Source organism: Arabidopsis lyrata (genome assembly GCF_000004255.2).
Source record: "Arabidopsis lyrata subsp. lyrata unplaced genomic scaffold ARALYscaffold_1, whole genome shotgun sequence".
Classification (NCBI taxonomy): Eukaryota; Viridiplantae; Streptophyta; class Magnoliopsida; order Brassicales; family Brassicaceae; genus Arabidopsis; species Arabidopsis lyrata.
Genome location: NW_003302555.1, coordinates 32,907,527 through 32,935,486, shown reverse-complemented (window position 1 = coordinate 32,935,486; position 27,960 = coordinate 32,907,527). Strand labels below are relative to the sequence as shown.

General features: G+C 35.9%; 5 protein-coding genes and 2 long non-coding RNA genes across 9 annotated transcripts; 2 read left to right on the top strand and 5 right to left on the bottom strand.

Annotated features, from left to right (window-relative positions):
• Positions 1-641: 641 nt before the first annotated feature.
• On the bottom strand, positions 642-8,722 carry LOC110224511 (probable disease resistance protein RPP1). The gene is made up of 6 exons (XM_021010610.1): positions 8,223-8,722; positions 8,066-8,103; positions 5,742-6,857; positions 5,451-5,704; positions 4,399-5,239; positions 642-757 (listed from the first exon to the last, which is right to left on the bottom strand). Exons 1-6 carry the CDS (start codon positions 8,702-8,704, stop codon positions 642-644), a joined length of 2,847 nt encoding a protein of 948 aa, XP_020866269.1. The 5' UTR covers positions 8,705-8,722.
• An 8-nt stretch (positions 8,723-8,730) lies between these two features.
• Positions 8,731-9,524, bottom strand: LOC110225426 (probable disease resistance protein RPP1). Of its 2 annotated transcripts, XM_021015168.1 has the most exons (2): positions 9,016-9,524; positions 8,731-8,890 (listed from the first exon to the last, which is right to left on the bottom strand). In XM_021015168.1, exons 1-2 carry the CDS (start codon positions 9,507-9,509, stop codon positions 8,731-8,733), a joined length of 654 nt encoding a protein of 217 aa, XP_020870827.1. In that variant the 5' UTR covers positions 9,510-9,524. The 2 variants fall into 2 exon arrangements, with proteins under 2 accessions (XP_020870827.1, XP_020870828.1); XM_021015169.1 differs by having other exon boundaries at positions 8,825-9,524.
• A 1,688-nt stretch (positions 9,525-11,212) lies between these two features.
• LOC110225428 lies at positions 11,213-12,736 on the bottom strand. The gene is made up of 3 exons (XR_002329766.1): positions 12,420-12,736; positions 12,193-12,266; positions 11,213-11,592 (listed from the first exon to the last, which is right to left on the bottom strand). It is a non-coding gene; the product is annotated as an uncharacterized LOC110225428 (long non-coding RNA).
• A 572-nt stretch (positions 12,737-13,308) lies between these two features.
• Positions 13,309-27,803, bottom strand: LOC9328062 (probable disease resistance protein RPP1). Of its 2 annotated transcripts, XM_021015167.1 has the most exons (5): positions 27,150-27,803; positions 25,860-26,976; positions 25,481-25,768; positions 13,612-13,990; positions 13,309-13,444 (listed from the first exon to the last, which is right to left on the bottom strand). In XM_021015167.1, exons 1-5 carry the CDS (start codon positions 27,638-27,640, stop codon positions 13,404-13,406), a joined length of 2,316 nt encoding a protein of 771 aa, XP_020870826.1. In that variant the 5' UTR covers positions 27,641-27,803; the 3' UTR covers positions 13,309-13,403. The 2 variants fall into 2 exon arrangements, with proteins under 2 accessions (XP_020870826.1, XP_020870825.1); XM_021015166.1 differs by lacking the exons at positions 13,309-13,444; positions 13,612-13,990 and adding an exon at positions 24,730-25,259 and having other exon boundaries at positions 27,150-27,796.
• LOC110224956 (probable disease resistance protein RPP1) lies at positions 15,789-18,825 on the bottom strand. Its single transcript, XM_021013077.1, has 2 exons — positions 18,769-18,825; positions 15,789-16,516 (listed from the first exon to the last, which is right to left on the bottom strand). The coding sequence occupies exons 1-2, from the start codon at positions 18,823-18,825 to the stop codon at positions 15,914-15,916; spliced, it is 660 nt and encodes a 219-aa protein (XP_020868736.1). The 3' UTR covers positions 15,789-15,913.
• LOC110225427 (non-specific lipid-transfer protein-like protein At5g64080) lies at positions 19,624-20,558 on the top strand. Its single transcript, XM_021015170.1, has 3 exons — positions 19,624-20,121; positions 20,265-20,300; positions 20,405-20,558. Exons 1-3 carry the CDS (start codon positions 19,785-19,787, stop codon positions 20,434-20,436), a joined length of 405 nt encoding a protein of 134 aa, XP_020870829.1. The 5' UTR covers positions 19,624-19,784; the 3' UTR covers positions 20,437-20,558.
• Positions 21,417-22,744, top strand: LOC110225429. The gene is made up of 3 exons (XR_002329768.1): positions 21,417-22,035; positions 22,141-22,176; positions 22,246-22,744. It is a non-coding gene; the product is annotated as an uncharacterized LOC110225429 (long non-coding RNA).
• Positions 27,804-27,960: the final 157 nt, after the last annotated feature.

The window sequence follows — 27,960 nt, the reverse complement described above, 5'->3', positions numbered from 1 at the left end:
CAGACTCGATGACGAATTTTGGCTTCGCCACAGATTGCTCCGAACTGATTTCCATTTTAGATAATCCATCTGATTGGCCTACGTTTGCAGTTACAACATTTTAAGCTTTTGAAGCTGTCCTTCCCTTCGTTTTTTATTAGATTTATTCCGAGATGTAACAATATACGTGCCGATTGTCTCGCAAAAAAGGCAAGAGCATGAGGTTCTTTATTCTCCCATGTAAGCACATCGGCTCCGGATTGGCTCTCTCTAGAGGAAAGTCTTCGTCCGATAACTTTATAAAATGGTGTTTGGCAAAAAAAAAGAAGAGACGCCAAATGGAATAGTTCACCTATTCATATAGAATAAAATAGCATGTCTTCATTCATATAGAGAACATAAACTAGAAGCCTCATGAGCCATTTTAACTTTTGCTATGTTCTTGCTTTGATCGTGCAATCGTTATACATTCAGTAAAACAATATCTAAAGAATTAAGTAATACTGAAACAAGAACAGTTGTTATGCAAAGTTTATCAACAAAGTAAGTTCTTGAGTTGTGAAAATGCAAACTGACCATTCGTCCTTGCAATTTTGTCTTGTGGCTTCTCAATTGTCTCCATCTTCATCGCTCTGATCTAAATAAGCTTCTTCTGATCTTAATTATTGCTTCAAGTACAAAATCTGTAAACCAGAGAGACCACAATGCAAATCCCCAGTGACATTAGATTGTACCATGTAACTCGGGAATTTGTTTTTTTCACTCACAATTGTCTCCATCGCTACAAGAAAACATGGATTTAGCGACTACAAAAACCGTAACTAAAGAGTCGCTAAACCCATCATTACGACTAATTAGCGACTAATACACGTTGTCGCTGAACAATTCGTCGCTAAAATTAATGGTAGCCTAATAGTCGCTATTTAGCGACCAATCGCGCCAACTCTTTGGAGTCGCCATTCGGTCACTTTTTAGTCGCTAAATGAGCGACTGTTTGGCTACAAACATGTCACTAATTGACGAATGTTGTGGCAACTAATAGGTGACTGAGGAAGTAACAAAAAGGCCACTACAAGGCGACTGTTTTATGAATGTTTTGGTAACTGAATTGCTATCTCTTTGTGATTTATTAGAGGTTTATTTATCGATTTGACCTGCTTATTTTGATTCCAATTACGAATTAGCATTTACTAATCAAAACCAAACATACAAAAAGAACTTTTGAATTAAAAGAAGAAGTGCTTAATAAACATACAAACACACAATACTTGTTCAATACATACAAAACATAATAAACATTTCAGTTCAATACAAAGAAAACATACTTCTACCATAAGTACAAACCAAAGATCAAGTTCAAGTTTTTGAGTTGAGAGGAGAGAAAGCTAAGTAGCAAGAGTAGTACCATCAGGATTTGCAGCAGGAGTAGTAGCTTGGACCTCTGAATGATCATCCACAGCAGGAGTTGATTGGGACTTGAGAAATGCTAGAAAATTAGGGTCAATTTCACTCAAGTACTTCTTCACCATCGTCAAGTGCTTGATCTCAACTGCTTGTGATGCTGGAACCCGCAATGCCTCTGCTTCACGTTCTGGTTGTAAAGCTGCTTATTCCTCCATCTTGTAGTTAGCATCCTCAAGCTGTGATTGCAGGGTTGTGAAAGAAGAGCTGCTTCCTGCGTACTTACGCTTCCCATTGATGTAAACCCCTAAGCTTCCAACTCCAAAGTATTCCCCTCTATCATTTGTGATAGTAGACTGCAAAACAAAGTAAAAAATTAGTCCTTAACCGGTGATCACAAACTGAATATGATAAAAGTAGACTGCAGACCAAAAGACAAGAGTATTACCTGAAGAAAGATCTCATCATCCTCCTCATGAGATAGCTCAGACCGACGCGAAGTACCATCAGACTGTTCATCATTCACATGAAGGGCAGCCAACTTAGCTGCCTTGTTCTTGAGATATACCTCATGGATTTCCTGCGCCTTCCTATCCACAAATGTCCCATCCTTTTTGGTATGAGTCCTGATGAACACTTCTCCAATTGTAGGCGGTCTTTCCAATTTAACTTCCTACAATGTTGTAACAAAGATGTCAGAATGTAACTAAACAAAACAAATTGGGAAAAAGAGAAGTAACTTACCATCTTTTGCTCTACTTGTAGGAAAGACTTTGGACCAGAAACATGCTTGTGAGGACCAAGACCAGTACGGTCAGACATCCTAGTTGTTGATGTGGTTGAACTCTTGGCTATTGCTTCTTTTAGTATCCCAATACTGACACATCTCTTTCCACAGAGTTTTCTCAATCCAATACGGCCTCAGTCTTTTTGTCCCTACCTTACAAACCATGTCTTTCATACGCAGTGCAATGATCTTATAGAACTTGGCTTCAACCACACATGCCAGTGAGGGATGCCTGGTGTGTTGTTTCTACAAAACAAGAGGAGAGTGAAGCAGATGTTAGTTATCAAAAAAACAAAACAGTAGTATGAAATACAGTAGTAGAAGAGGGATAGAAGCTTACCGCGAATTCAAGAAAGTATCTTTCTCTTCTTCCAGTTGGCACACAACTCCAACTGTATTATGGTCCATCAAACTTGTTTATAAAACATTTGATGATCTTTAGGGCCAGCTTACCATTATCCTTACCAAACCTACAAGAAAATATAATACAGTTAGCTATACACAAACAGACCTATACACTAGAATACATACATAAACATAAGTATAATCTATACACCAATAGACCTAAACATAAGTATAATCTACACACAAACAGACCATACCTAAACCTTGACACAAACATACCATACCTAAACCTATACAAACCATACATTACACAAACTATACAGACCTAAACCTATACACAAACTATACCTAAACTTAAACCCTAAACACAAACCAATACATACCCATAACACAAACAAAAACAGACCTAAACCTTAACTATACAGACCTAAACCTATACACAAACTATACCTAAACCTAAACACAAACCAATACCGACCTAAAACCTTAACACAAACAAAAACCGACCTAAACCTTAACAGAAACAGACCTAAACCTATACACAAACTGAACCTAAACCTAAACACAAACCAATACAGACCTAAAACCTAAACACAAACCAATACATACCTAAACCAAACTCGAACTGACCTAAACCTAAACAGAGGAGACAGATTATGACCTACCAAGTCGTTCCAGGCTCCAATGTCGGAGAGATGACAGTGGTATAGAGCTCACGGCTTGGCATGGAAAGAAAATCATTTAATGAAGCGAGCACATCTTCCGGGAGAGTTGGATCCCTCAAACCTTCTTTGTCTGATTCACCTTCAGCGTCACCTTCTTCATCTTCTTCATCATGTACGTTTTGTGCTTGAGAACTATGACCAGACACAGAAGCTCTTGGTACCTGAAGAGGTGGTCGTTGTTGATTCAAGGCTGGAGACTGAACCGGTGCTGGAAACTGAACAGCGCGAGGAGATCCGGAGGCTAGCCGATGAACAGAGGAGATAGACACTCTGACTTGAGTCGATCCGGATGCTCGAAAAGGAGTCGATCCAGAGCCTCGAGGAGATGCAAATGCATGCATGGATACTTCTTCTGTCTGGAAAAGCTGCTGAGGAGGAGAATAGTCTCTCTGAGTAGGAACCGGTGAAGGCTGGCAACTCCGATTTTGCTAAGTCTCTGGAATTGGAGTTTGAGGGTTCGCTGGCGTGAAGTCATATTGGGAGGAAAGGCTTCTAGGTCTTCGATGCGACACACCGGAAGATGTAGGTCGACTTGGGCAAGTGGGTCACTTGTACGGAGACTTCGGTCCCCTGCCTTTTCCACCGCGAACACGAGGAGCCATCGATTGAGAGAGATTAGAGAGGAATCGAGGGTTTGCAGATTGAGAGGAATCCGATTAGGGTTTGCGGATTAGGGTTTGCGGATTGAGATGAGAGGAATTGAGACAGAGATTGAAAGAGATATTGAGAGATTGAAAGATTGAAGGATTGAGGATCGAGAGAGAGATTTGGTGATCGAGAATTGGGGATAGAATTAGGGTTTACGAAATTAGGGATCGAGAGAATGAAAGAAATGGGAATTAGGGCCAAACTCCGAATGTCACTGGATCGAGAGAGAATTGGGGATCGAGCCCAATTAATATGCCCAATAAGAAAAAGATAGTCGCTAAATCGTAGCTACGCAGTAGCCATCTATGGCGACTAAAACATTCGTAGCCTTTTCGTCGCCGAATTTGGCGACTATTTTAAGACTATTTTTATCATTCTCAAAATGCAGACGGATTAGCGACTACTGTAACTTTTGCAACATTCAGTCGCCAAAAAATCGCAATTCAGTCCTAAAATTTAGTGACTACATAATCAGTCGCCGAATGTAGTCACTAATCACATGTTTTCTTCTAGTCTTCATCGCCATCTTTTCGTCGCCATCAACATGATGTTCCAAGATGTGGATTATCCCGCATTCTTTTATCTCCCTAGTCCTGGAATCCTCATCGAAGATCTCGAAATCAAAAACAAGCTCGGTGGAAGTTACCTCCTCTACTTCAATTTCGAAAATGTATAGATGCTCCACTAAAATTGGCAAGTGGTATAAGAAACCATCCAGTTTGTCTCTGATGCAACAAGACACCGACCCTCGTTCCTCATGTTCACCTTTATTATCCAACAAGATGCAACCCTTATTCTTCTTGGTATACACACATGTTGTGTCCCAATAAATAGAAATAGCGTCTTTTTCGCCCTTGTTACCAAATAAGATGCAAGCCTTAAATTTGGTTGATGTAGGAAGAGGCTTTTGATTCAACTTCACTGTTACGGAACTCCCATAACCTCTGTAAGTGAAGCACGCAAGAACTTCTTCACCAGGTAAGACCACCAAGTTAGCAGTTGATGTCTGAATGAGGAGATCTCTTGCTTCTTGTTTTAGTTTGAAGCAGTTAGCGAAGATGACATCACTACCCGGATTGCAAAAGGAGCAATCTATTTTCTCTAGGGACTCACAATTTTCTGCATCTAGGACCATTAGGGAATCTGGAAGCTGTGGGAGTGATACAAGCCTTGAGCATCCTTCAAGTGATAATTCCTGGAGATTAGTTAAATTACCAACAGAAGAAGGGAGCTCCACCAGACTTGAACATCCTTCAAGGTTTAACTCCTCAAGACTAATGGCCTTTGAGAGATTAGGAAGCTCTTTCAGGTTTTTGGAATTTGACAAATCCATACGCTTGAGATTCTTAAGCAGCTGTAAAGAAAAATGAAGACAAAATATACACAATTATGTTGATACACTTAGCAATTGAACACATAAAATTAAAAAAAAAAATTATACATTTTCATGCTAGAAACGAAGTGGCAAGTAAAATATAATCTTTCAAGTTAATTTACTGTACAAGAGAGGATATTCTTCATACAAAACAAAAAATTTAAACAAGAAAGAAATTTAAATGACTTACTTTGATTCCGTCCCACAGCTTCTCAAGTTTGCTGTCTAACATTCTTAATTCGACAAGGAATTTCAGATTATTAATAAAAGGGAAAGATGTCATCGGGAAACACGACCAATCTAGTGATTCTAGCTTCGAAGAAGATATAATGTTTGGATGATCAGGAATGTATCCGACTCTTAAGAACTGGAGATTAGGCATTCCTTCAAAGGTTTTCTCACCTACAACAGTCCCAACAATCTGAGAAAAATGAACAAAAAATAAGTAGAGATGTTAAAATAAACTCAAGTTATGATGAGCAGTGCAATGAAAAAATAATGGCAAAACTTACTATTGAGACTACTTCACAATTATCTTTATAATCATTCAAAAATTGGCGATGCCCAGGCTCACGAAATTCTTTAAGGACGATTTCTTTACCTAGTTGGGCCATCAAATTATGCATCATTATATACTCATACTTTATATACCCATAGTCAAACAAAATTTCAATAGATATGAGAGATTTCTCCTCTAAAACGTAAAGCCTTCGTCTCAAATCCTTGAATCTTTTGCCAATAAGTTCTTCTAATATCTTTATATCTACTAGGTTGAAAAGGCAAGCTATAGGAAGGAATAATTCTTTATCTTCATCACATAAAGCATCATAACTGAACTTCAAAATGCTCTCAATATCTCCATCAAGGTTAGTCCTTAACCTTGATACTTCCATTGACCACTGCTCCTTGGACAATCTTCGAAAGTGGGATCCAATAACCTTTAGTCCTAAAGGAAGTTCACCGACAAGGTATGTAATTTCACGAGCAAGTGCATCGAAACCATCTTCAGGGGTCTTTTGGTTAAAAGCATACATGCAGAACCTTTGAAGAGCCTCATCATTTGATGGAAAATCAACCTTGTATATATGGTTGATCCCATGCTTCTTCAAAAGTCTTAGATCTTCTGTTGTGATGATAATCCGACTTCTAGGACCAAACCATTTAACATCTTTAGCCAAGGCTTCTAGTTGTGCAAACTGATCCACATCGTCAAGCACGAGAAGCACTGTCCTGTGTCTCAATCGTTCTTGTGCGACTCCTAAATGAGAAATCACGATATCTTTCTGGTTGATCATATGGGACAACATTTTTTTCTGTAGTTTCAACTTTGCTTTGTACACATCTCGACAAGGTCTTGGATAGCTTCCTTTGATATTTACCATTATTGCGCTATTTTGGAAACTGCTTGAGACTTGGTTAAACAAAAACCTGGCGATGGTGGTCTTCCCAATCCAAGCCGGACCCCAAATCCCAATCATCCTCACTTCATCCAAATCTAGACGTAAAAACTGTTCCATCCTTTCCATATGAGCTTCCATCCCAATTAAATGGTCAAAATCACGTGACAACGTCAAATGATTAAGCATTTTCGAAATATGTCAAATATTATAGAATCTATAAAATACTTTATTGAGTTGTCTCTCATATGAAAATATAAGATACATATATATAGTGTTAACATTAACATAATGTTAACACCCACATAATGTAAACTTTCCTAAACATATAAGTAAATAACTTGTACAAGAAGTAATATAGAGATCTAGAATATTCTTCGGTTTAGGCTTCACGGGCTTCACTTCATAATGGACTTTAACGGTCCATATTACTTGGTCCGCAAGATACACATCTTGCTTATCTCCAATACTCCCCCGCACGACAAAGGTGGGATGCGAAACGCAAAATATGCAACGACAAAGCAGAACACCTATGTCGTGGACATCATGTCGAGGACGGACAAATCATGTCAACAGTCTCCTCAGGTATAAACTTCAATTTTCAAAAGAGGATGGAACTTCAGCTCGTCTTTGGTCTTAGTAAAAGGGAATAACAATATTCCGTGGGCGCAAATCCTGCAACTCCACAAATAATCGTCCTATCTCGGACAGTCCACAAACCGGACTAAAAATAGCCTAAAACATGAGTGTTCCAATAAACTCCCCCGTAATATGAGAAATCAAAACTCACATTAAAAAAATGAGATATTCTAAACTCAAGAATAAATCTCATAAATAAACAACTACTTGTGAAATCCCAAACCCTTAAAACATAATAATTCCTCAAAGATCTCTAATTCTTGTGCTAAACCAAATCATAAACTCAAAATCAACCTAAAACATTAACTTAGAATAAAAGAAATATAAAACTCTCATGTGGACGTCAAAGCAAACTTTGCTTCACGTCATCATCCGGATCGTCTTCGTCACCACCGTCTTCGATGGCTTCACATCCCATGGTTATTGTGACCACAAGATTTTTAATGCGGAAGCATTTAATTCAGATCCACAAGGATCGACTGCTCTGATACCATGTCAAATATTATAGAATCTATAAAATACTTTATTGAGTTTTCTCTCATATGAAAATATAAGATACATATATATAGTGTTAACATTAACATAATGTTAACACCCACATAATGTAAACTTTCCTAAACATATAAGTAAATAACTTGTACAAGAAGTAATATAGAGATCTAGAATATTCTTCGGTTTAGGCTTCACGGGCTTCACTTCATAATGGACTTTAACGGTCCATATTACTTGGTCCGCAAGATACACATCTTGCTTATCTCCAATAAAATATCAGCAGCAATCTTTTCGATCGTGGTTGCTTCATCAATCCTACCAAAGAGCAAGATCAATTATGACTCTCTTGTCTACATTCAGTTCGAACGTTACAATTAAAGATATATGGCTTGATGTGTTAGAATTAAAAGAAAGTGGAAATCAAGAACACTAACCAGTTGCTTGAATGGTAACCTGCGATTGTGGCCACACCCTCCAAAGCTTCCTTCCATGTCTGAACCTTCTCCTCAGTTTTACCTTGACAAGTTTCTTTGAAGGCCTTCCCAAAATCTCCGGTCTGCTTTTTTACATCCGTTGGATCTACTTCATAGAAAATGGTAATCACCGTTTGACCCGACTCTTTCTTCATGATCTCCACCAATTCATCAAGACACCACGACGAAGATGCGTAATTCTTGGAGAGCAAGACAAGAGTAATCTTAGATCCTTTGATCGCCTGTTTAAGTTCAGGACCGATGAACTCTCCTCTCTTGATCTCGTTATCAACAAAAAAGTTGATTGCTTTTCTTCCAAACTCCTTGAGAATGTGGCGGAGAAAGGTTATGCGTACATCTTTCCCGTGGAAGCTCGGAAAGACATCGTACTCCCAGTTTTGAGACGAAGAAGATGAAGGAATCGAAAGAGCAGAAGAAGCCATTGCTACGATAGAGAGAAGATTTAAGATCAGAGATCTAATAATAGAGCTATGTGAAAGTAAGGACTAACAAATAGACTTTGAGCTCCCATCCCAATTAAATGGTCAAAATCACGTGACGGCGTCAAATGATTGAGCTTGTTCGAAATTTCAGCAGCGATGTTTTCAATCATGGTTGATTCATCAACCCTAACAAAGAGGAAGATCACTTTATACATACATCTTGTTAATAACTAATCACTATGAATGCTACAAATATAGTTTGATGTGTTAGAAATATTAAAATCAAGTGAATTTAAATCAAGAAAACGAACCAGTTGCTTGAATGGTAACCCGCGATTGTGGCCACACCCTCCAAAGCTTTCTTCCATGTCTGAACCTTCTCCTTGCCTTTACCTTTGCAAGTTTTTTTGAAGACCTTCCCAAAGTCTCCCTTCTGCTTCTTCACATCAGTTGGATCTACTTCATAGAAAATGGTAATCACCGTTTGACCCGACTCTTTCTTCATGATCTCCACCAATTCGTCAAGACACCACGAAGAAGAAGCGTAATTCTTGGAGAGCAAGACAACAGCAATCTTAGATCCTTTGATTGCCCGTTTGAGTTCAGGACCGATGAATTCTCCTCTCTTGATCTCGTTATCAACAAAAAAGTTGATTGCTTTTCTTCCGAACTCCTTCAGTTGGTGGCTGAGAAAGGTTTTGCGTACATCTTTCCCGTGGAAGCTGGGAAAGACATCGTACTCCCAGTTTTGAGACGAAGAAGATAAAGGAATCGAAAGAGAAGAAGAAGAAGAAGAAAAAGCCATTACTATGATCGATAGAAGAATTTTCAGTTATGTAGGGGTAAGGATTAAAATTTGAATGTATATAGGCTTAGAACGTGACATAAAATATCTTTAGAATTGATATTTCCTCTGAGAAATTTAATTTGAATAAGAAAATGCATGCAACCCATCCAATTATTTCACCTTATTACAAAGATTAAAAAACTTCAAAATATCCGATTGATACGTTTATTATTATACTCATGACTTTTGCCAATATGCAAAATCAAGAGTTGACAAAGGAAGTAACGTTTGGAGATTTTCCATAGTGTTTCGCTGGAGGCTTTGAAACAGCCCTCTTTCGCTGGAGGAAGTAATAATTTTTTTTTTTTGCCGTCTAAACTACATTAAAAATCAAAGGAAAGATTCAAAAACAGAAAACAGAGCAAAATTTAATCTGCTTTTTATCATGACATCTAAATTATTATTTTTTGTTCAAGGAAATGGAATTTTTTTGGACTTCTTGCCTGAATCAAGTTTTGGTTGGCGTTATAACATAGTAGGTGAATTGTAAAAGTCAATTGTCTTCTTAATAAAAATTTAGTCCTTTTTCGTCTTATGATAATTTCAATTTCAACAAGATAAAATACTAAAGCTTGTGTGGATGTGATCTCTAGTGTAATGTGTCATGATCATGTAATATGAGAAGAGCTTTGTCAAAATCTCCATTTTGTTAAATTTGACATGTAACTGTGTGATTTCTCTTCTGCCATATCAAAAAAGACACAATTCATTTGGCAAATGCATATTGAAACGGCTCTACTTTGTGCCTAGAGTTTTTACTGAACATCTAAATATCACAAACATTTTTTATATGTATTGCCATGAATTGAGAAGACAAACAAAACACATATATCAAAGAATGTATCGATTAATTAAGTTTTGTACCTATTTCTGAAGTAGGTAAATTAGATCTTCAACTCCTTCAAGTTTATTACATGTTTGACAAACAATTATAACAGTTCTTAGTCATACAGACGACATAAACGAGAAGCTGAATCCACACAACACTCTCTAAAAGACTCAGAACCATCAATTAATCTTTATAAATAAATTTCTGTGAACATAAAGGTTTATGAGAGTAATCATTGTCCCTCCACTATTAACGGAATTTGTAGCTATTTACTCTTTAACAGCTAATCACTTCAGAGACACTTCTAAAGAAAATATAAATGTTATTCTAAGGAAAAGTAAGGTTCATACCAAACAATCTCATAAGTGATGATTCATATTACTGAATACTAACATTTGGCTATGCAGATAAGTCATTCCTTGGAAAGTTTCTATTGCTTATGGATATTTCCTAGTTGATTTTGGATTTGTTGAATCATATTTCTAAGAGGGTTTTGGATTTTTTAATAGCAAAAACGGATTCTATAGACTTAAATCTAAGTTCACATGCGCCGACGAGATAATGCATCAGGCTATGTTTCGTATTGAGGACATATATTCATGTCGTTTTATGAAAAATCCAAAGAGTATAAAGATCCAATGTTAATGTTATGTAGCTAAGAAGGTTACAAAATTCTTGCTTCTGTACAAAAGGTTTGATTTCTACAGATTTTTTCGTAACTGTGTGAAACAGAGTCTTCTGTTTATACTATGAGACTTCATACCAACAAAGTCCTCTGTTTTTCTCAAGTCACACAACTCTGTTGAAAGTTAATAGTTTGCAATTTGTTAAACACGAGGAACACCACGATCATATTTTTATCAAGAGAAATTTAGTTCGGATTCCTATAACTAGAGTCTATTATAAATTATATGTAATAGGAGACTAATTACAAGTTAAATGAGTGAACAAAATTTTACACATCACCTAACATGAAAGATAACATACTTTGTCAGCATATAATTAGCCACGAGTTCTTCGTTTTCAGTTGAAATTGAATATTATCGATAAGAATTGGAAGTGGAAATGGCTGTTGAAACTTCTTGTCAAGAAAAAAGAGAAAAGACCTCCTGAGATTCTTCTGCTTTGCATTGGAAAATCAATGGCATCCACATTTCCAATTCTATCACCAAATTTCGAATTCATTTGTCCGTAACCGCCCATATTCGCTACCTAATACAACACAATCCAACATCTTGATTCGGTTACACCGTCTAATAGAATGAGCAAATCCATTACACTTGTCAAGTTCCTATATAGGTGCCTTGTCACCCAATAAACCTCATTCAATACTTGTTCTTCTTAGTCCCATACAGATTTTACTTTTATTAAACCTTAATTAAAGATAACTAAATTTCAAGAGGCCAATATATGCTACAAAAAAAGTTGCAGCAAAATCAAGAATTGTGAAACTTGAGAGGCCAAATGGAATAGTTCACCTATTCATATAGAATAAAATAGCATGTCTTCATTCATACAGAGAACATAAACTAGAAGCCTACTCTAAAATCTCAGAGCCATTTTAACTTTTGCTATGTTCTAACGAATTTCAGGAATAGAATTAAGCAATACTGAAACAGGAACAAACTGATTATTCAAATGAGAAACAGAGAGGAACATGTGGGTAAAAGACACAATTCACTTGACAAATGCATATTGAAACGACTTTACTTGTGCCTAGAGCAAGATATCACAAACAATTTATATTTGTATTGTCATGAATTGAGAAGACAAACAAAACACATAAATCAAAAGAATGTATAAGTTTTGTACCTGTTTCTTAAATAGATCTTCATGGACGTCTTCAACTTCACCTTCAAGAGTTTCTTAAGCTCCAGCTCTAAACCCTACACGATTGAATTCAAAAATCATTTTGGAGATTGCAGTTCTAGCTATTGTCACTTTAAACTTAAAAAGCTCACTTAGACATTTCATTGAACAGTTGTTATGCAAAGTTTATCAACAAAGTAAGTTCTTGAGTTGTGAAAATGCAAACTTACCATTCGTCCTTGCAATTTTGTCTTGTGGCTTCTCTGTTTCACTTGAGTTTCAATGTTTGTCTCAGATCTACATTGTCTCCATCTTCATCGCCATCTTTTCGTCGCCATCAACATGATGTTCCAAGATGTGGATTATCCCGCATTCTATTATCTCCCTAGTCTTGGAATCGTAATCGAAGATCTCGAAATCCAAAACAAGCTCGGTGGAAGTCACCTCCTCTACTTCAACTTCGAAAATGTATAGATGCTCCGTTATAATTGGAGAGTGGACTGAGAAACGATTCAGTTTGTCTCTGATGCAACAAAACACCGACCCATAACCTTCAACAAGCCTTAAATTTAATTGATGTAGGAAGAGGCTTTTGATTCAACTTCACTGTTACGGAATTCCCATAACCTCTGTAAGTGAAGCACGCAGGCACTTCTTTACAGGGTAAGACCACAACGTTAACAGATGATGTCTGGATGAGGAGATCTCTTGCTTCTTTATTTAGTTTGAAGCAGTAAGAAAAGTTAAGCCAAGTACCCGGATTGCTAAAGGAGCAATCTAGTTTCTCTAGGGACTCACAATTTTCTGCATTTAGGACCATTAGGGAATCTGGAAGCTGTGGGAGTGATACAAGCCTTGAGCATCCTTCAAGTGATAATTTATGGAGATTAGTTAAATTCCCAATAGAAGAAGGGAGCTCCACTAGACTTGAACATCCTTTAAGTACTAATGCATGGAGATTAGTTAAATTCCCAATAGAAGAAGGGAGCTCCACCAAACTTAAACATTCACTAAGATATAATTCCCAAACATTAGTTAAATCCCCAATAGAAGAAGGGACCTCCACCAAACTTAAACAGCCTCTAAGATCTAATTTCCATAGATTAGTTAAATCTCCAATAGAAGAAGGGAGCTCCTCCAGACTTAAACAGCCTCTAAGATCTAAATGCTCAAGACTAGTGGCCATCGAGAAATTAGGAAGTTCCTTCAGGTTTTCAGAATATGCCAAATCCATACGCTTGAGATTTCGAAGCAGCTGTAAAGGAGAATAATGACAAAATACACAATTACTTTGATACACTTAGCAATTGAACACAAAAATTTTAAAAGATACATTTTCATGCTAGAAACGAAGTGGCAAGTATAATATAATCTTTCAAGTTAATCTATATTAAACGAAGTGGCAAGTATCAACTTCTTTACCGGGTAAGACCACCAATCTAGCAGTTGATGTCTGGATGAGGAGATCTCTTGCTTCTTGATTTAGTTTGAAGCAGTTAGCGAAGTTGAGATGAATACATGGATTGTAAAAGGAGCAATCTAGTTTCTCTAGGGACTCACAATTTTCTGCATCTAGGACCATTGGGGAATCTGGAAGCTGTGGGAGTGATACAAGCCTTGAGCATCCTTCAAGTGATAATTTCTGGAGATTAGTTAAATTACCAACAGAAGAAGGGAGCTCCACCAGACTTGAACATCCTTCAAGGTTTAACTCCTCAAGACTAGTGGCCATTGAGAGATTAGGAAGCTCCTTCAGGTTTTCAGAATTTGCCAAATCCATACACTTGAGGTTTCGAAGCAGCTGTAAAGGAGAATAATGACAAAATAGACAATTACTTTGATACACTTAGCAATTGAACACATAAAATTTAAAAAATGTATATATTTTCATGCTAGAAACGAAGTAGCAAGTAAAATATAATTTTTCAAGTTAATTTAATGTACAAGAGAGGATATTCTACATACAAAACTAAAATTTAAAACAATTAAAAAATTTAAATTACTTACTTTGATTCCGTCCCACAGCTTCTCAAGTTTGCTATAACGCATACTTAATTCGACAAGGAATTCCAGATTATTAATAAAAGGGAAAGATGTCATCGGGAAAAACCACTAATCTATTAATCGTAGCTTCGGAGATATAAAAATTAGAGGTCCTGAAGAAGATATAATGTTTGGATGATGAGTATTGTATCCGACTCTTAAGAACTGGAGATTAGGCATTCCTTCAAAGGCTCTCTCAGTTATATTTAACCCATAATTGGAGTTTATGCCTACAACACTTCCAGTATTCTGAGAAAAAAGACCCAAAGATAAGTAGAGATGATAAAATAGACTCAAGTTATGGTGAGCACTGCAATGAAAGAATAATGGAAAGACTTACAGTTGTATAACCAGAGACTACTTCACAAATATCTTTATTATCAAACAAAAATCGGCGTTGCCCAGGCTCACGAGATTCTTTACGGACGATTTCTTTACCTAGTTGGGCCAGCAAATTGTGCATTTTTATACTCACATATTCAAGAAATCTTTCAATAGATATGAGAGATTTCTCCTCTAAAACGTAAAGATATCATGGTATTGATGAGAGTAATCTTGGGCGATCATCTCGATCGTCGATCTCGGTCGATCTCCGGTTCTCCCAATAGCCTTTGACTCAAATCCTTGAATCTTTGGCCAATAAATTCTTCTAATTTGTTTATATTTTCGTTGTTGAAAAAGCAAGCTATATGAAGGAATAAATCTTTATCTTCATCACATAAAGCATCATAACTGAACTTCAAAATGCTCTCAATATCTCCATCAAGGTTAGTCCTTAACCTTGATATTTCCATTGACCACTGCTCCTTGGACAATCCACGAAAGTGGGATCCAATAACCCTTAGTCCTAAAGGAAGTTCACCGACAAGGTATGTAATTTCACGCGCAAGTTCATAAAAACCGTCTTTAGGGGACTTTTGACCAAAAGCATACATGCAGAACATTTGAAGAGCCTCATCATTTGATGGAAAACCAACCTTGTATATATGGTTGATCCCATGTGCGTTCAAAAGACTTCGATCTTCTGTTGTGATGATAATCCGACTTCTAGGACCAAACCACTGAACATTGTTGGTCAAGGCTTCTAGTTGTGCTAACCGATCCACATCATCAAGAACGAGAAACACGTTCCTATTTCTCAATCGTTCTTGTGCGACTCCTAAATGAGGGATCATGATATCTTTCTGGTTGATCATCCGAGACAACATTTTATATTGTAGTTGCAACTTTGCGTTGTACTCATCAAAACAAGGTTTCGGATAGCTTCCTTTGATGTCCTCAATGAGTGCGCTATTCTGGAAACGGCTGGAAACTTGGTTAAACAGAAACCTGGCAATTGTGGTCTTCCCAATCCCAGGCGGACCCCAAATCCCAATCATCCTCACTTCATCCAAGTCTAGACGTAAATACTGTTCCATCCTTTTCATATGAGCTTCCATCCCAATTAAACAGTCAAAATCACGTAATGGTGTCAAATGATTAAGCTTGTTCGAAATTTCAGCAGCGATGTTTTCAATCATGGCTGCTTCATCAACCCTAACAAAGACGAAGAACAATTCATACATACATCTTGTTAATAAATAATCACTAAGAACTAACATACACGTTCAAAAGTTATGAATCTCTTGTATACATACAGTTTCGTATGCTACATAGTATGATGAGTTAGAAATATTAAAAGCTAAATCAAGAACACGAACCAGTTGCTTGAATGGTAACCTGCGATTGTGGCCACATCCTCCAAAGCTTTCCTCCAAGTCTTAATCTTCTCCTTGTCTTTACCTTTACAAGTTTTTTTGAAGACCTTCCCAAAGTCTCCCTTCTGCTTCTTCACATCCGTTGGATCTACTTCATAGAAAATGGTAATCACCGTTTGACCAGACTCTTGCTTCATTATCTCCGCCAATTCGTCAAGACACCATGACGAAGAAGCGTAATTCTTGGAGAGCAAGACAAGAGCAATCTTAGATCCTTTGATCGCACGTTTGAGTTCAGGACCGATGAATTCTCCTCTCTTGATCTCGTTATCAACAAAAAAGTTGATTGCTTTTCTTCCAAACTCCTTTAGAACGTGGCTGAGAAAGGCTTTGCGTACATCTTTCCCGTGGAAGCTGGGAAAGACATCGTACTCCCAGTTTTGAGACGAAGAAGATGAAGGAATCGAAGGAGCAGAAGAATAAGAAGAGGAAAAAGCTTGAATGTATATAGGCCTAGAACGTTGACATACAATATCTTTAACAGAGTTAAATGGGGGGTAAGGATTAAAACTTGAATGTATATAGGCCTAGAACGTTGACATACAATATCTTTAGAATTTCCTTGATATTTCCTCCGAGAAATTTAGTTTGAATAAGAAAATGCAACCGACCAATTATTTCACCTTACTACAAAGGAAAAAAAATTCCAAAATATCCGATTGATTGGCTTATTAATCTCATGACTTTTTCTTATACGCAAAATCAAGAGTTGACAAAGGAAGTAACGTTTGGAGATTTTCCATAGTGTTTCGCTGGGGGCTTTGAAACTACATTTTTTTTTTTTTTGTCATCCGAAATTAATTAGAGCTCAAAAAAGCCATTCATGAAAAATGTTGTTTACATATGTGATATGAAGCGGTTCTGTACGAATTTTTCGTAAACTACATTAAAAATCAAAGGAAAGATTCAAAAACAGAAAACAGAGCATGACAGCTCAAAACAAAACACAATTGCTCATAAAATTTAAAATATAGCTTAGACTAAGTAAGAGTTATTCCCAAAAGGTTTTGTTAATGAGGAAACATCCCTCATTAACAGTTGACTTTGTTTCACATTCCTAAATTTGCTATCTCTCTCTCTCTCCATCTAATTTATACTCTCAAATTTCTTGATATTTCCTTTCAGAAATTTAATTGGTCATTTTATTTGCAACAACTGACTTTCATACCTTACCGTCTCCGTAATAAAAATCTTCAAACTAGCCACTTTTTGCAAATTTATCTTCACCTACAAAAATGCAAATTAATCCTACGAAGTTAAATATAATACGCAATATAACATTTTTCCGCTACTCTCAAGTTTGTAAAATTTTGATGATTAATATGTTAAATCGAAGCCTTCGCGACGAGAAGTTTAACTCAACATTTATAACTAAAAAATATATATTGTATGTGATTGTGAAAACATATACAATATACATATAAAGTTTATATTATGTTTTTTTTCTTACTTCGTATGATTTATCTGTATTTTTGAGGTGGAGAGTTATTTTTTTTTTTGCAGAACCCAATAAATAACTCAGCAATTGGTTACGACATATGACACTCTAATTCTATGAAAGAAACCACAATGAAAAATTGAAATTTAATATATTTTCTTCTGAAATTCTAGTTTAGAATTTATAAATAAATTGAAATTTTTTTAGTCATGATGTAAAAAGGTTAATTAATGAAGTTTTATTTGGTTGTGTTACAAAAATTCATCAACGTGAAACCAAACCAATTTTGTTACTAGTGATCTATAAATTATTATACCGAACCGAATATGAATATATATTAATACATGTTTATTTGGTTCGATCACAAAAATTTACTAAGGTGAAACCAAACCAAATTTTATAATACTATGAAAAGTACATAAATTTCCACATCGAAATATTTCAGTTAATATTTCAGTTTTCATATATAAAATTAACATATATTAAAATATAATATGAATTACATATAATTAATCATTATTTAACTAAATTTTCATCCAAACTTAAACCAAATCCAATTAAATCTGAATTTTGTTATAATTTTGATCATTTCTTAAATCAAGACCTGAAAAACTCGAACAATCTGAAGCTACGCTTAAATACGCTTTTATTACATGGCTTGCAAAGCATGACAAATTATCTACAGGTGAACGAGTGGTGAAGTGGAAGACCCAAGTGAATACATCTTGTGCGTTTTGTCAGGAACCGGTTGAGACAAGACACCACCTCTTCTTTCAATGCCCGTATACAAGACAAATATGGGAGGAGTTAGTAAAAGGGATACTTCAAGATAGTCACACCTGTAGATACTTCTGGATTGGGATCAAATCATTTTGCTCATAACATATGAGACAACCAAAAAGAAGGCTCTTTTACTTCTGCGATAAACGTTTCAAATTGCAGTCCATACCATATGGAGGGAGAGAAATAACAAAAGACATGGTAAAGAACCTCAAACAACATCAAGCCTTGGAAAAACATCAACACGAACATTCCCATCTTCCGGGAATGCAAAATATGGTGATTTATTCTTCTTTTGGCTTTCTACTAGGAGATAACTTGTAAACCCCTTCTACTCTTATGTCAAACACTACTCCAAACAGTTGCACTTGTTGTAATGTTTAGGTCCCTTGCCACCCAGTACCCCTTATTCAATAGTTGTTTTTTTAGTCCCATTTAGATTTTACTTTTTTTTTAACATGACACTAATTGAATTTCAAGAGGCCAATTGTAATAGTTCATCAAAAAAAAGAAGTCATTTCATATAAAATAAAATAGCATGTCCTCAGACCTCGGTCATACGAGAACATAAACGAGAAGCTGAAGCCACACAACATACTCTAAAAGACTCATAACCATTCTAACTTTTTGCTATGTTCTCGCTTTGCATTAATTATTAAAACATATTCAAACCCGTTTCACAAAGTTAAGCGCAATCGTTATACATTCAGTAAAACTACATTTCAGGACTAGAATTAAGTAATACTAAATCTGGAAAAACTAATTATTCAAATCTTGAAAGATATCGAAAATATGTGATATTCTTTAACTATTTTTGTTACATTAATTTTGTTTTCATTCTTTATGCGAAAGAACTCATAGTTTTGACATTGAGAAAGAAAAAAAAAAGTTTTTTAATTTTTTAAATTCAATAACAACAACACGCAGGTTTCAACATTTGAAGTTTGAACCAATCTCCATTTTTTTGTGCAAACCGAACCAATCTCTTATCTTAAATACAATGAGAAACTGACCCACTGAATAATTGTATGCAAAATGATAAAACTTGTTTACTATATTTAATTAATTAGTCTTTAAACATATAAACCAAGTTAGTTAAAAAGAAAATCTTAGCATATAAACTTTTGTTTTTTTGGTATAAATGTTAAGTTTTATACCATTTATAGATTTTGACAGAAGATTACAGCAGAAAAAAACAAAATCTAAGTAGTATATACAGTAAAGCAAAGTTTGAATACAAATCTTTCTACTTTAAGAAAAGCGTTTTAAGAAATTACATTTTTATTTTTCTGTTTTTTTTTTTTTTTCTTCTTTAAAATCTAAACATTTTGGTAATAACGTTAATTTCGATGATAAAAAGCTCTTTATATAGGATAAAATCCAAATAAAAATGAGCAGAATCTTACACAGAAAGAACCAAAAAATGACGTGTTAACACATGACGTGTACATAAAAACGACGTCGTCTCTATCACTTAAACCCATATTTAAACACAACACATTTCACTCATTCTATCACAATTCTCATTTTCTTCTCTCTAGATTCTTAAGCAGTAACCAAAACAGAGAATCAAAACAATGGCTTTCTTCTCCGCTGCGACATCTCTTCTCCTCCTCGTCCTCTCTGTTTCCTCTCCTTATGTTCATGGAAACATTGTACCAGCCGACGAGTGCACCACCCTTGTTGTTACCCTGTTACCATGTTTATCTTTTATAACGATCGGGAGTACGGTGGATACACCCTCAAGTTCGTGCTGCTCCAGTCTCAAGAATATTCTCGATACGAAACCGGAATGTCTATGCGAAGGGTTGAAGAACAGTGCCTCTTACGGAATAAAACTTAATGTTACTAAGGCTACTACTCTTCCCGTTGCTTGTAAAGTTAATGCTCCTCCGGCGTCAGCTTGTGGTGCATGTTAGATTTCTCCTTCATCTCTCTGTATTTCTTCTTGATTTTTATGGATTATGATCCTTACGATAAATCAGATTATGGTTTAATTTCTTCTGTAGTTATATGATTATCTGATTAATAGAAACTTTGTTTTGTTTCGGTTGCAGTGTCTCCTGCTAGTCCTCCTGCTGCTAATGCGCCAGGTATTTGTCTTTCTTTTTATTGATTTCATTCTTAGTCACATTTCATTCTTGATAACTTATTATAATGTTTAATCCTGCCATCTAAATTATTATTTTATGTTCAGGGAAATGGAATTTTTTTGGACTTCTTGCTTGAATCAAGTTTTGGTCTGCGTTATAACAAATATTTAGTCCCTTTTCGTCTTATAAAGCTTGTGTGGATGTGATCTCTAGTGTAATGTGCCATGGTCATGTAATATGAGAAGAGCTTTGTCAAAATCTCCATTTTGTTAAATTTGATATATAGTTGTGTGATTTCTCTTCTGCCATATCGTAAAAGACACAATTCACTTGGCAAATATCACAAACATTTTGTATATGTGTTGCCATGAATGGAGAAGACAAACAAACCACATAAATCAAAGGAATGTATAAGTCTTGTACCTGTTTCTTAAGTAGGTATATTAGATCTTCAACTTCACCTTCAAGTTTATTACATGTTTGACAAACAATTGTAACAGTTCTTAGTCATACAGACGACATAAACGAGAAGCTGAATCCACACAACACTCTCGAAAAGACTCAGAACCAAGACATATAAACCAAGACAGTTAAAAAGAAAATCTTAGCAACTTTAACATAAAAAAAATAAATATCTTAGCATATAAACTTTTGTTTTTTGGTATGAATGTTAAGTTTTATACCATTTATAGATTTTGACAGAAGGTTACAGCAGAAAAAAAACAAAATCTAAGAAATACATACAGCAAAGCAAAGTATGAATACAAATCCTTCTACTTAGAAAAGCGTTTTAAGAAATTTTTTTTTATTTTTTTCACCAACGTTTTTAGAAATTACATTTTTATTTTTCTACTTTTTTTTTTTCTTCTGTATTCTTCTAACAAATCTAATCATTTTGGTAACAACTTTAATTTCAATGATAAAAAGCTCTTAATATAGGATAAAATCCAAATAAAAATGAGCAGAATCTTACACTAAAAGAACCAAAAAATTACAAGTTACACATGACGTGTACACCAAAACGACGTCGTCTTTATCACTCAAACCCATATTTAAACACAGCACATTTCACTCATTCTCTACCACAATTCTCATTTTCTTCTCTCTAGATTCTTAAGCAGTAACCAAAACAGAGAACCAAAACAATGGCTTTCTTCTCCGCAGCAACATCTCTTCTCCTCCTAGTCCTCTCTGTTTCCTCTCCTTATGTTCATGGAAACATTATACCAGCCTCCGGGTGTACCCTTGTTGTTCCCCTGTTCCCATGTTTATCATTTATAACGATCGGGAGTACGATGGATACACCCTCAAATTCGTGCTGCTCCAGTCTCAAGAATATCCTCGATACGGAACCGGAATGTCTATACGAAGAAGGGCCGGCGCAGAGGGCAAGCCACCGAAGCCACCGATTAGGGCCTCAAAATTTGAGGGCCTTTTTACCTAAAAACTTGTTAAGTTTTCCTTATATACAATAATTTTTGTAGGGCCTTTTAAAAATATTGTTGGCTTTTAGAGACAACTACAACATTTTTTTTAATGGTAAAAATCTAATTTAAAAGAATTTTTTTTTTATGGCTTTAATTTTGCTTAGGGCACCCAAATTTACCGGGCCGGCACTGATGCGAAGGGTTGAAGAACACTGCCTCTTACGGAATCAAACTTAACGTTACTAAGGCTACTACTCTTCCCGATGCTTGTAAAGTTTATGCTCCTCCGGTGGCAGCTTGTGGTGCATGTTAGATTTCTTCTTGATTTTTTATGGATTATGATTTAATTCCTTTTGTAGTTATATGATTATCTGATTAATAGAGATTTTTGTTTTGTTTTGTTTTGGTTGCAGTGTCTCCTGCTAGTCCTCCTGCTACTAATGCGCAAGGTATTTGTCTTTCTTTTTATTGATTTCAGTCTTTATCACATTCCATCTAAATTATTATTTTTTATTCAGGAAAATGGAATTTTTTTGGACTTCTTGCTTGAATCAAGTTTTGGTTGGCGTTATTAAAAAAAATTAGTCCTTTTTCGTCTTATAAAGCTTGTGTGGATGTGATATCTAGTGTAATGTGCCATGTTCATGTAATAAGAGAAGAGCTTTGTCTAAATCTCCATTTTGTTAAAGTTGACATATAGTTGTGTGATTTCTCTTCTGCCATATCGTAAAAGACACAATTCACTTGGCAAATGCATATTTGTCCAAAAGAATTATTAACGAACATCTAAATATCAAAAACATTTTTTATATGTGTTTATCACAAACAAAACACATAAATCAAAAGAATTTTTAACCAACATCTTAATATCACAAACATATTTTATATGTTGCCATGGCCCATGAATGGAGAAGACAAACAAAACACATAAATCAAAAGAATGTATTAAGTATTTCTTAAGTAGGTAAATTAGATCTTCAACTTCACCTTCACATGTTTGACAAACAATTGTAACAGTTCTTAGTCATATAGACGTCATAAACGAGAAGCTGAATCCACAAAACACTCTCTAAAAGACAATGGATTCAGACTTATCTCCTCTGGCAAAACTCGTTTTGGGCAGTCAAAGAATCTTCTTACCAAGGTTCTTTTTGTTATTCAAACTGAAAGAGATAGCAAAAAGTTTCCACAAGATGGAAATTCAAAGTGGTAAGAACACTTCTTTTTGGTATGATCACAAGTCCTCCGTGGGACCTCTTTTCGACGTTTTGGGCGACAGAGGATGCATTGATCTGGGATTTACTAAGACTATGACTATGGAAGACGTGTTTCTGACTCGACGTAGTAGGAGACACCGTGTGGATTTATTGACCAGAATTGAAGCTGGGATAGAAGAGGCAAAATCGAGAAGCAGACGAAATGTAGCGGACGTCAGGTTTTAAGAAAAACTTCTCTACTGGTGAGACTTGGAAACACATCAGAGTGACAAAACCAGCCTGCGCGTGGGCTAAGGGTGTGTGGTTCTCCCAAGCTCTCATAAGTCATCAATATGACGCTCCGAAGTTAAAAGTATCCCACATTCTTTTATCTCCCAAGCTTTCAGGTATGTGGAATTTCTGTCCTCGAACGTAAAAACAAGCTCGGTGCAAGTCACCTCCTCTGCTTCAATGTCGAAAATGTATAAATGATAATAGAATTTCAAGAGGCCAACTGTAATAGTTCACCTACAAAATAAAGTCATCTCATTAGCATGAAGGCATTCTGAGACATAAACGAGAAGCTGAAGGCACACAACATACCTAAAAGACTCTTAACCATCTTAACTTTTGCTACGTTCTCGGCTTCTGGCTTTGACATTACACAAACAGATTCAAAACCATTTCACGAAGGTACTAGCAATCGTTATACATTCAGCAAAACTATATCTAACCAATTTAAGGAATACAGTTAAGTAATACTGAAACAGGACAACTAATTATCCAAATCTGAATTAACAGAGAGCAACTAGAGCACTAAACACAAGTTCAAAGAATTTGAGAATTTTTCAAGCAGTATATGAAATAACAGTAGTGAATACCAATCAGGAAAAACTGATTATTCAAATGAGAAACAGAGAGGAACATGTGGGTCAAGCCATACCGTAAAAGACACAATTAACTTGACAAATGCATATTGAAACGACTTTACTTGTGCCTAGAGCAAAAATTAATCAGATCCAAAAGAAATTTACTGAACATCTAAAATATCACAAACAATTTATATTTGTATTGTCATGAATTGAGAAGACAAACAAAACACATAAATCAAAAGAATGTATAAGTTTTGTACCTGTTTCTTAAATAGATCTTCATGGACGTCTTCAACTTCACCTTCAAGAGTTTCTTAAGCTCCAGCTCTAAACCCTACACGATTGAATTCAAAAATCATTTTGGAGATTGCAGTTCTAGCTATTGTCACTTTAAACTTAAAAAGCTCACTTAGACATTTCATTGAACAGTTGTTATGCAAAGTTTATCAACAAAGTAAGTTCTTGAGTTGTGAAAATGCAAACTTACCATTCGTCCTTGCAATTTTGTCTTGTGGCTTCTCTGTTTGACTTGAGTTTCAATGTTTGTCTCAGATCTACATTGTCTCCATCTTCATCGCCATCTTTTCGTCGCCATCAACATGATGTTCCAAGATGTGGATTATCCCACATTCTTTTATCTCCATAGTCCTGGAATCCTCTTTGAAGATCTCGAAATAAAAAAAAAGCTCTGTGGAAGTCACCTCCTCTACTTCAACTTCGAAAATGTATAGATGCTCCGTTATAACTGGATAGTAATTTAAGAAACCATTCGGTTTGTGTCTGATGCGACAAGACACCGACCCTCGTTCCTCATGTTCTCCCTTATTATCCAACAAGATGCAACCCTTATTCTTCTTCGTATACACACATGTTGTGTCCCAATAAATATAACTAACGTCATTTTCGCCATTGTTACCAAATAAGATGCAAGCCTTAAATTTGGTTGATGTAGGAAGAGGCTTTTGATTCAACTTCACTGTTACGGAATTCCCATAACCTCTGTAAGTGAAGCACGCAGGCACTTCTTTACAATTTAACATTTGATGTCTCGGTGAGGAGATCTCTTGCTTCTTGATTTAGTTTGAAGCAGTTAGCGAAGTGAAGCCAAATATATGGATTGCAAAAGGAGCAGTCTAGTTTCTCTAGGGACTCACAATTGTTTGCATTTAGGCGCAATAAGGAATCTGGAAGCTGTGGGAGTGATACAAGCCTTGAGCATCCACTAAGTGATAATTCCTGGAGATTAGTTAAATTACCAACATAAGAAGGGAGCTCCACTAGACTAAATCCATCAAGTTTGAATGTGGAGAGATTAGTTGAATTCCCAATAGAAGAAGGGAGCTCCACCAGACTTGAACATCCACTAAGTTTTAACTTCTCAAGACTAGTGGCCATTGAAAGATTAGGAAGCTCCTTCAGGTTTCTGGAATATGACAAATCCATACGCTTGAGATTCTTAAGCAGCTGTAAAGAAAGATGGAGACAAAATATACACAATTATACATAAAAATTTAACACATAAAATTGGAACACATTACACTTAGCAATTGGAACACATAAAATTTTAAAATATATATATATTTTCATGCTAGAAACGAAGTGGCAAGTAAAATATAATTTTTCAAGTTAATTTAATGTACAAGAGAGGATATTCTACATACAAAACTAAAATTTAAATGACTTACTTTGATTCCGTCCCACAGCTTCTCAAGTTTGCTGTAACGCATTTTTAATTCGACAAGGAATTCCAGATTATTAATAAAACGCAAAGATGTCATCGGAAAATACCACCACTCTATTAATCGTAGCTTCGAAGATATAAAAGTCAGAGGTCCCGAAGAAGATATAATGTTTGGATGATCAAAATTGTATACGACGACTCTTAAGAACTGGAGATTAGGCATTCCTTCAAAGGCTTTCTCAGTTATATTTAACCAAGAATCGGAGTCTATGCCTACAACACTTCCAGTATTCTGAGAAAAAAGACCCAAAGATAAGTAGAGATGATAAAATAAACTCAAGTTATGGTGAGCACTGCAATGAAAGAATAATGGAAAAACTTACAGTTGTATAACCAGAGACTACTTCACAAATATCTTTATTATCAAACAAAAATCGGCGTTGCCCAGGCTCACGAGATTCTTTACGGACGATTTCTTTACCTAGTTGGGCCAGCAAATTGTGCATTTTTATACTCACATATTCAAGAAATCTTTCAATAGATATGAGAGATTTCTCCACTAAAACGTAAAGCCTTTGACTCAAATCCTTGAATCTTTGGCCAATAAATTCTTCTAATTTGTTTATATTTTCGTTGTTGAAAAAGCAAGCTATATGAAGGAATAAATCTTTATCTTCATCACATAAAGCATCAAAACTGAACTTCAAAATGCTCTCAATATCTCCATCAAGGTTAGTCCTTAACCTTGATATTTCCATTGACCACTGCTCCTTGGACAATCCACGAAAGTGGGATCCAATAACCCTTAGTCCTAAAGGAAGTTCACCGACAAGGTATGTAATTTCACGCGCAAGTTCATAAAAACCGTCTTTAGGGGACTTTTGACCAAAAGCATACATGCAGAACATTTGAAGAGCCTCATCATTTGATGGAAAACCAACCTTGTATATATGGTTGATCCCATGTGCGTTCAAAAGACTTCGATCTTCTGTTGTGATGATAATCCGACTTCTAGGACCAAACCACTGAACATTGTTGGCCAAGGCTTCTAGTTGTGCTAACCGATCCACATCATCAAGAACGAGAAACACGTTCCTATTTCTCAATCGTTCTTGTGCGACTCCTAAATGAGGGATCATGATATCTTTCTGGTTGATCATCCGAGACAACATTTTATATTGTAGTTGCAACTTTGCGTTGTACTCATCAAAACAAGGTTTCGGATAGCTTCCTTTGATATCCTCAATGAGTGCGCTATTCTGGAAACGGCTGGAAACTTGGTTAAACAGAAACCTGGCAATTGTGGTCTTCCCAATCCCAGGCGGACCCCAAATCCCAATCATCCTCACTTCATCCAAGTCTAGACGTAAATACTGTTCCATCCTTTTCATATGAGCTTCCATCCCAATTAAACAGTCAAAATCACGTAATGGTGTCAAATGATTAAGCTTGTTCGAAATTTCAGCAGCGATGTTTTCAATCATGGCTGCTTCATCAACCCTAACAAAGACGAAGAACAATTCATACATACATCTTGTTAATAAATAATCACTAAGAACTAACATACACGTTCAAAAGTTATGAATCTCTTGTATACATACAGTTTCGTATGCTACATAGTTTGATGAGTTAGAAATATTAAAAGCAAGTGAAGTTAAATCAAGAACACGAACCAGTTGCTTGAATGGTAACCTGCGATTGTGGCCACATCCTCCAAAGCTTTCCTCCAAGTCTTAATCTTCTCCTTGTCTTTACCTTTACATGTTTTTTTGAAGACCTTCCCAAAGTCTCCCTTCTGCTTCTTCACATCCGTTGGATCTACTTCATAGAAAATGGTAATCACCGTTTGACCAGACTCTTGCTTCATTATCTCCGCCAATTCGTCAAGACACCATGACGAAGAAGCGTAATTCTTGGAGAGCAAGACAAGAGCAATCTTAGATCCTTTGATCGCCCGTTTGAGTTCAGGACCGATGAATTCTCCTCTCTTGATCTCGTTATCAACAAAAAAGTTGATTGCTTTTCTTCCAAACTCCTTGAGAATGTGGCTGAGAAAGGCTTTGCGTACATCCTTCCCGTGGAAGCTCGGAAAGACATCGTGTTCCCAGGTTTGAGACAAAGAAGAAGAAGGAAATGAAAGCGATAAAGAAGAAGAAGAAGCCATTACTACGATAGAGAGAAGATTTAAGATCAGAGATCTAATAATAGAGCTATGTGAAAGTAAGGACTAACAAATAGACTTTGTATGTGTAATGACATAGAACATTGACTCCATTGACTCAGAAGGTTCACACAATTGTTGGATAAGAGAGATATTAAGCTTTTTGGAAATAAAGTTTTTATGTTTTCACAGTCTTAGCTGTCTTGTAGGTTCCACCATTCTTAGAATTTCTCTGAAATTTCCTCTCAGAAATTTAATTGGTTCATAGAAGAAGACTTATACCCTACCGTCTCTTTCAAGTCTCTCACCTAAAGAAGAAGTAA